This window comes from Oncorhynchus tshawytscha, linkage group LG23, assembly GCF_018296145.1.
Source record: "Oncorhynchus tshawytscha isolate Ot180627B linkage group LG23, Otsh_v2.0, whole genome shotgun sequence".
NCBI lineage: Eukaryota > Metazoa > Chordata > Actinopteri > Salmoniformes > Salmonidae > Oncorhynchus > Oncorhynchus tshawytscha.
The window spans coordinates 15618782-15627650 of NC_056451.1; the positions used below are offsets into that span (position 1 = coordinate 15618782).

The 8869-nt window shown below is 47.6% G+C and overlaps 1 protein-coding gene across 1 annotated transcript; it reads right to left on the reverse strand.

Annotated features, from left to right (window-relative positions):
- Positions 1-312: 312 nt before the first annotated feature.
- Positions 313-8537, reverse strand: LOC112222818 (nascent polypeptide-associated complex subunit alpha, muscle-specific form). The gene is made up of 8 exons (XM_024385607.2): positions 4365-8537; positions 4023-4247; positions 2601-2689; positions 2253-2321; positions 1830-1976; positions 1548-1676; positions 617-739; positions 313-423 (listed from the first exon to the last, which is right to left on the reverse strand). Exons 1-8 carry the CDS (start codon positions 8263-8265, stop codon positions 409-411), a joined length of 4698 nt encoding a protein of 1565 aa, XP_024241375.1. The 5' UTR covers positions 8266-8537; the 3' UTR covers positions 313-408.
- Between the last annotated feature and the right edge of the window lie 332 nt (positions 8538-8869).

An 8869-nucleotide genomic window follows, 5' to 3' on the forward strand; every position in this document is an offset into this window, starting at 1 on the left:
AATTTTCCAAGCTGTTTGAAGGCACAGTCAACTTAGTGTATGTAAACTTCTGACCCACTGGAATTGTGACACAGTGAATTATAAGTGAAATCATCTGTCTGTAAACAATTGTTAGAAAAATGACTTGTGTCATGCACAAAGCAGATGTCCTTCCAATTTGCCAAAACTGTAGTTTGTTGACAAGAAATTTATGGAGTGGCTTTAAAACGAGTTTTGTCGACTCCAACCGAAGTATATGTAAACTTCAGACTTCAACTGTACACACTGGACATGACGTGAAGTATTAGGGTGGTTAACAGTATCGCCCACTAGTGTAGTTATAACAGACTGTTTATTAGCAGGTAAGGAGAATGCAACATAGCAGCGATACAGATGTGACTGTGGCATTTATGCTTGGTGGGGGTCCTCTCACATTGTCAGTTCCTGTGGGAGAGAAGAAAGAGGGAGACAATTACTTTGGGTTGGATGCGTGCCGAACATATATTGTTAAGCTTTTTTTTCAAAACCTGTTGAAAAAGCACAGTTGCAATCATCAGCAGGTCATAACAACAACTGTAGGCCCAAAGTGGACATAGTGTGTTACAACAGATTCCTTCCTTCATCACTCCCTCCTCACCATGATAGCGTTTACGATGTCGTTGGTGTTGTGTCTGAGGGCGTGGACAGCTTTAGAACGGGACACGTTAGCCTGGGCCATCACCAGCTCTATATCCCTCTGCTCCAAACCTCCCTCGTCCACCTGACAGACAGAGGTCAATGTCAAAGTCAGTTGCACTACTTCTGAACATGAAAAACAATGCTACCGTTCTTATTAGCCATCAGGCTAACAACAGTAGAGCAGTGGTGTAAAGTACTTAAGCAAACTAGACGGCACCATTTTCTTGTTTTGTTTAACATGCTCCAACACTCAGATATGATTTACAAACAAAGCATGTGTTTAGAGTGTCCCCCAGATCAGAGGCAGTAGGGATGAGCAAGATGTTTTTTTGATAAGTATGTGAATTAGACCATTTAGACCTGTCCTGATAAGCATTCAAAATGTAACAAGTATTTTGGGTCTCATGGAAAATGTATAGAGTAAAAAGTACATACTTTTCTTTAGGAATGTAGTGAAGTAAAAGTTGTCAAAAATATAAAGAGTTAAAGTCAAGTACAGATACCCCCAAAAACTACTTAAGTAGTACTTTCAAGTATTGCTACTTAATATAAGTAATTTGAAATGAATTTTACTTAAGTATATTTTAGCAATTACATTTACTTTAGTATATTTAAAACCAAATACTTTTAGACTTTTACTGAAGCAGGATATTCCTGTGTGACTTTCACTTTTACTTGAGTCTTTTCCTATTAAGGTATCTTTACTTGTACTCAAGTATGACAGTTGGGTACTTTTACCACCACTGCAGTAAAAATGACTGAAATTCAACAACACTACACAGAATTGTTTCATATTAAGATCTAAAAGAACTACTGTACATGAAAGAGTAAGAATAATGTAAAGATTGGTGTTTTTCCTTGACATAATGAGTGATTATGCATGTCCGTACCTCCTCCTCCTCGCTCTCTTCCTTGATGGTGAGGCTGGGTGGTGCAGGTGGCGCCAGGGGGGAGGGCTCCACCGGGACCTTAAACTTCTCTGCCGCTGCCTTGTGCACCTGTTGAGACAGGTCCTCTATCTAGGAAGGAAATAGGAAGAGAGAGAGAGAGGTCACCTTGGCCTCTGAACACAATGTAGATGAGAGAAAAGAGAGAGAGAGGAGGATAAAAAGAGAGGGGGTAGAGAGAGCAAGAGAGAGAGAGAGAGAGTGCGAGAGAGACCTTGGCCTCACCTTGGCCTCTCCAAAGACGATGTAGATGTCTGACGCGGGGCTCTTGAAGACGTCAGGTCTGCTGATGACAAACAAGATGCTCTTCGACTTCCTTATAGTGATCCTGGTCACACCGTGGACCGGCCGCAAGCCCAGCTTACCCATGGCCTAAACACACACACACACACTGGTTACACCATGATGCGGCCAAACACACAGAATACACACACATTTGCTCTGTGTTTGATTAGCTGAATCTGCCACATGGAGCAGCTCTGTGTTTGATTAGCTGAGTCTGCCGCATGGAGCAGCTCTGTGTTTGATTAGCTGAGACTGCCGCATGGAGCAGCTCTGTGTTTGATTAGCTGAATCTGCCGCATGGAGCAGCTCTGTGTTTGATTAGCTGAATCTGCCACATGGAGCAGCTCTGTGTTCACATCTCGCCTTGCGGGCCTTCTTCTCACTGCGGCTCTGCTTAGGTCTGTTAATCCCCTCATCAGCAGGAGAGATGGGCTGAGAGAGAGAAGGGAGGACAACACAATCAATTCAACACATCAAACCTGAGAACATTCTACAGTAGTTTACCCATATCCAGACTGATAATATGGAACATATCTCTGAAGCTGCGAAGCATTCAGAAAATACAGGCCCACAACATGCATCCTTCTTACCCCCTACCTAAAGGTAATGACATCAATATGTTATTACATAACACACAGTGAACGCAAGGTTTCCACCCTTGGAGGTGAGGGGACTTCTAGAGTGTTCTCTGCCCACACACGGTAGACTCACCTGGGGTTCTGAGGATCTCAGTGGCACCCCCTCTGGTTCTTCCAACTCTGGCACTGATCCGTCACTCTCCGACTCATTGCAGGAGCCCACTGTGGAACACACGCACTGTTACTCTCAGAGGACGGCATCACATCCTCATTGCTATGGTAACTAATGACTGAGATGTAGATGATGAGGACATGGTGTAGCTTGTTAACACTCTGGTAATGGGACAGCATCATAAAGCTCTATGGCTAACCTAATCACCAATCTCAGAGGAGAAATAGATCACCTCATTAAATAGCAACGACATTTCATCTCTATGCTATGGAACATGCACGTTATAACGTACAATTACATTCTGTACTACTGTGTTTCAACGCATGTAGCATTGTTCATTATGCTGCAGTGCTACCACACATACAGTACACATAAATCCCCATCCATGATTCTATGTACGTATCATCAACCAGGAGGTCAGTTTTAGCCAGATTGACTCAGAGGTTTCAGGTTGACTGACGGTTGCCCTGAAATAACCTCTATTGAAAGATGTGCGCCCTGAAATAACCTCTATTGAAAGATGTGCAATAACAGTATTCCTCCTGGATAAAATGATCCTCTCTCTGAGTATTTCTCCTCCATTATTCAGTAGCTGCAGCAGTGTTCTGTGGTCGACGGGGTATTATTGAGAAGCCTTCCTAGAATCTGAAGTATGTCCTGTTGGGGAATAATCAGAATTGGTTGGTAACATAGGTAAGATGTTTTATATTCATCATATGTTTGTAAGTTACTTCTCATCAGAATGTTATTTTTGTATAATACTGTGGCGGGGTTGCAGTATCTGTTCTATGTCAAGACTAAGTTGTTTGGGCCGGAGAGAGGGGAGAGGTCAAGCGTGTATCTCTTGGCTCCACAATGTCTGTGTGCCAGTCAGTGTGTCTCTGTGATCTTGTCAAGATAGGATGGATTTGAAATATGCCTGTTGATATGGAGGATTGGTTTATGGTTCTGAGTTTGAGAAAAGAACATGTTTTAGGAGACAAAGCTGAATGATGAATTATGCCGATGCTGTCTTATCCTGTTTGTGTCTTTGCTATAAAGGATCTCAGTTGAAATGTGGAAGGGACTCTCAGAGAATTCATTGATAGACACTGAATTGATCAGAGAGTCACAGGGTTGTGATAGAGCTCATATAATTAAAGATGGACTTTGTGATAACTAACTCTGACTTGTGTGTGGTTTGCTCTCATGATTTGGTAAATAGAGGAAATTTCCACGACAGTCCTTCATCAGGACCATAGCAGGGCCACTAGATATACTCAGAGACATCTGTGTGTGTGTGAGGAAGGTCATATGTGGAGTCACTTCTCAGAATCACTTTCTCAAGGAGACAGAGAGAAACAGACAGACATAGAGAGAGATTTGGATTTGGAGAGCACGTACAGTTGTATTTGAAGGACAGGTCCAGCTCCTGTGAATCCTTGTGGCTGATTGGACAGTCTGCCTGTCTCTCGGTTGTTTGGCAGGAGGAGTGAAGCAGTATCTCTCGCTGATTGGAGGAGCCAGACTCTTTATGAGAATTGTTTCCCTGAATCCCCCTGGGCTGAGTCATGTGATGTCGTAGAGGAACAGCAGTGGCATCGTCATCACTGTCTGTATCCATCCCATCTGCAACAAAATCCAAGTTCACACAGGTTGGACTGATTCATGATTCACTGATTCTTGATTACCAAAAAGGGAAAATTAAATCACCCCACACCCCTATCTCTCCTGAGTGTAACTCACCTCTGTCCTGTGGGCTTTGTGACTGACCTGTCTTGACCTGTCTGTTGGGCTTGGTGAGGAGGTTTGGTTGGGGCTGGACCTGCCTGCGGATGCCTAGGACAGGCATTGTGGTTGGAGCCTCCAGCCGTGGCAGAGACTCCTGGGTGGGCTGGGTAAAGCTGGGGGTTGAGGCCAGGGCTGACATGGGTGGAGATGGAAATGAGGAGGGGTTAGGGGACATAGGGACACTTTCGGTGGGTATAGGGGGGTGCTTAGGAAGGGCGTTAGGGGTAGTAGAAAGGGTTGCAGAGGCTGCCTGAACATTGATTGATTGAGGCTGGGTGTCTAGGAGTGGGGTGACGAGAGGCTGGGACTCCTGTATAGGGGTGGGGAGGTCCTCATCTGGCGACATCGCAAAGGAACTGGGGGGAGGAGAGGAGGAGAGAGTAGAGAGGGAGAGAGGAGGAGAGGAGGAGGGAAGAGGTGGGGGAGATGAGGAAAGAGGAGAGAATGAGAGTTGAGGAGGAGAGGAGGAGGGAAGAGGTGGAGGAGAAGAGGACCTATTCTGTTCTGTAGGGGAGGCATGGCCACTCCCCACATTGTTATCGTTGATATCCTTCCTGCTTTCTGTCTGGCAGCCAGGCAGCGGCCTGTTATCAAGCATTATCTGGTGCACTTCCGTGTTCACTTCCTGGTTGACTAGGAGAGTGGGAGCTATAGGGCAGAGGTTGGTAGGACTAGGGGGAGTCGGGGCAACGGAGACGTTTCTGTTTTCCCCTCTCCTCCCGGACTCTGCTTCAGGTTTGCCCTTCACAGGTTTCCCCTGTCTGGTATCTGCAACAGATTTTTGTCCCCTCATGTTCGTATTCTTTTGTTTCCCTGGTGGGGAGGTGTCTGCTAGGGTCTTGGTAGCGAGAGCCGGTTTCTGTGGTTGATCAGTAGACCCAGGGCCTGATGTAGATTGTCTGCGCAGCTGACTGGGTCTGTCTCTGCTCTGCTTTCTCTGCTTCCCTTTCCTCTCTGGCTGAGGAAGAGTGATGGCTTTCTCTGTGCTCAGCTCTCCCTCAGGTGTCTGTCGCTGTGCAGGTTCTGGAATACTTTCTGTTGGAGAGAATCTCTCGTCTGCTCTCTCCTCCACCTCACTTTCCCCTGAGATACAAACACTGCTCTCCTGCCCTTCTAAGGCCACGCTCATCTTTGGTTGGTCAATGTGCCTATCAGTCGTCTGACCGCCACCACCCTCTCTTTGGCTCATCGTCTGTGGCTCTGTCTCCTCTGGCTGAGGCTGGGAACAGAGTTTTTTCACACTTTCTACCGTGTCTTTGCCCACTGATGGGGATAGGGAAGATTCTTGGACAACTTGGACCTTCTCCACTGTGTCTTTGCTCACTGATGGGGAAGTTTCTTGGGAAACTTTGACCTTCTCTACTGTGTCGTTACCCACTGATGGGGAAGTTTCTTTGAAAACTTGGACCTCCTTTAGTGCGTCTTTGCCCCCTAATAGGGCTGAATCTTGGAATACTTGTACCTTCTCTACTGTGTCTTTGTTCACTGATGGGAAAGTTTCTTGGAAAATTTGGACCTTCTCTACTGTGTCTTTGCCAACTGATAGGGCCGATTCTTGGGATACTTGGCCCTTCTCTACTGTGTCTTTGCTCACTGATGGGGTAGTTTCTTGGGAAATGTCGACCTTCTCTACTGTGTCTTTGCCCACTGATGGGGAAGTTTCTTGGGAGACTTGGACATTTTCTACTATGTTTTTGCTCACTGATGGGGAACATTCTTGGGAAAATTGTACTTTCTCTACTATCTCTTTGCTCATTGATGGGGAAATTTCTTGGGAAACTTCAACCTTCTCTACCGTGTCTTTGCCTACTGATAGGGATGGTTCTTGGAATACTTGGACCTTCTCTACTGTGTCTTTGCTCACTGATGGGGAAGTTTCCTGGGAAATGTTGACCTTCTCTACTGTGTCTTTGCCCACTGATGGGGAAGTTTCTTGGAATACTTGGACCTTCTCTACTATGTCTTTGCTCACTGACGGGGAAGTTTCTTGGGAAACTTGGATTTTCTCTACTGTGTTTTTACCCATTGATAGGGACCATTCTTGGAATACTTGAACCTTCTCTACTGTGTCTTTGCTCACAGATTGGGATGTTTCTTGGGAAACTTGGACCTTCTCTACCGTGTTTTTGCCCACCCATAGGGAAGTTTCTTGGGAGACTTGGACATTCTCTACTATGTTTTTGCTCACTGATGGGGAACATTCTTGGGAAAATTGTACTTTCTCTACTGTGTCTTTGCTCATTGATGGGGAAATTTCTTGGGAAACTTGAAACTTCTCTTCTGTGTCTTTACTCATTGATGGGGAAGTTTCGTGAAAAACTTGGACCTTCTCTACTGTGTCTTTGCCCAATGACAGGAAGAATTCTTGGGAAACGTGGACATTCTTTACCGTGTCTTTGCCCACTGATGGGGGAAATTCTTGGGAAACTTGGACCATCTCTACTGTGTCTTTGCCCACTGATAGGGACAATTCTTGGGAGACTTGGACCTTCTCTACTGTGACTTTGCTCACTGATGGGGAAGTTTCTTGGGGAACTTTGACCTTCTCTACTGTGTCTTTGCCCACTGAGAGAGAAGTTTCTTGGGAGACTTGGACATTCTCTACTGTGTCTTTCCTCATTGATGGGGAAGTTTCTTGGGGCAGTCTGCCTGACTTGGAGTTGCTTGGTCTGATTTTATGACTGAAGGATCCAAATGCCCCACCCAGCAGAGAAATAGCAAGGTCTGCCTGTTTGACTGCTGGGTTAATATCTGTGTTACTGTTGGGTCTGGAAATGGCTGCCTCTACTGAACCAGAGCTCTGGTCTGAAACAGTCTGTAGTTTACCCCCTGGTGGTGAGACATGCCCAGGGCTTTCCATGGACGAGGAAGCCTGTCTTATGTCTGATTGGTGTGTTGAGCTGTCCGGTGATGTTGTTGGCCTATCGGAGGCTGCAGCAGCCTGTGGTCTCACCTCTGTGAGTGGTATGTTTGAGAGGGACGCCCTCAGACTCACACTCTGGCTCTGGTGTCTCACCTCCTCTGACAGGGCATTCAGAGTCACACAGGTTGGCATTCCAGAGGATAGGAACACTGAGTCATTGTTGTTGTTTTCCTGCTCCTTGTTTTCTGGGCGACTCTGCAGGTTGCTGACATCATCCTCTGGGAATTGGGAGCTTCCGTCCTCTCCTCCCCCTGCCTCTGATATCTCCTCGATGGACCTCCAGCTGGACAGGTTGGACTCTGGCACTCCCTCTCCCACAAGCTCAACATCTGCCATCTTGTCTGGCCGACCACACAGGCTGTTGTTGTCTTCTTCGTCCCCCATTATATCATCCACCTCATCCTCGTCTGTGCCGACATTGGGCAGCCCGGAGAGTGTCTGTCCAATCGTCTGTCCAATTGTCTGTCCAACAGCATGCCCCTCCACCTCACACAGTAACAGGCTCTGTGCCTCCAACCCACAGCCCTGCCCCAGAGAGAGAGATTGGGCCTCCCCTGCCCCCCAGCCCCCAACCCCCCTCCTCCCTCCGGCATCTGTCTCTGAGTTCTCCCTCTTGGGAGAGACAGCCAGGGGTGTGTGAGGGGAGCCCAGGGCCACAGGGCCCCCGTCCTCAGTGCTCAGGGTGTTCTCCCTCAGGTTCTCCTGGGCGGGGTCACATGGGCAGATGTCAGGGGTCAGGGACAGGTTGTCAGCCAGGTCAGGTGAGCTCTCAGGGCAGGAGGAGACAGGGATGTTGCTGGGGTTAGGCTCTTTTGGGTACGAGAGCAGAGGGACCCCCTTGTTCAGGTCATTGGTGGCAGTGGTCCCTTCAAGGACCTGATGGGAGTCCACACCTTCAGCGCTGCTGTTCTCATTCTTCTGGTCCAGTTCCATCACTGACACCAGAAGCGGTTTGGACCGGATTGAAGCCGCTGCCACCCCAAACACACGTGGTAGTGGCTTACGGGGCTCAGAGGTCTTCTGTTTAGGCCGGGGTGTGTCTGACTTAGAGGGGTGTGGCTTAATGAGTAGTTTGAACGAGTCTCTGTCTGTCTGCTCTGTGTGATCCTCGTCTGAAGTCTCTGTACTCTGTTCATCCTTCTCTCTCTCCGCACCCCTCTGTTTGTCCTTCCCTCTCTCCCCACTGCTCTGTTTGTCCTTCCCTCTCTCCCCACTGCTCTGTTTGTCCTTCCCTCTCTCCCCACTGCTCTGTTTGTCCTTCTCTCTCTCCCCACTGCTCTGTTTGTCCTTCCCTCTCTCCCCACTGCTCTGTTTGTCCTTCCCTCTCTCCCCACTGCTCTGTTTGTCCTTCCCTCTCTCCCCACTGCTCTGTTTGTCCTTCCCTCTCTCCCCACTGCTCTGTTTGTCCTTCTCTCTCTCCCCACCGCTCTGTTTGTCCTTTCCTCTCTCCCCACTGCTCTGTTTGTCCTTTCCTCTCTCCCCACTGCTCTGTTTGTCTTTCTCTCTCTTTTCACCGCTCCTTTTGTCCTCCTCTCTC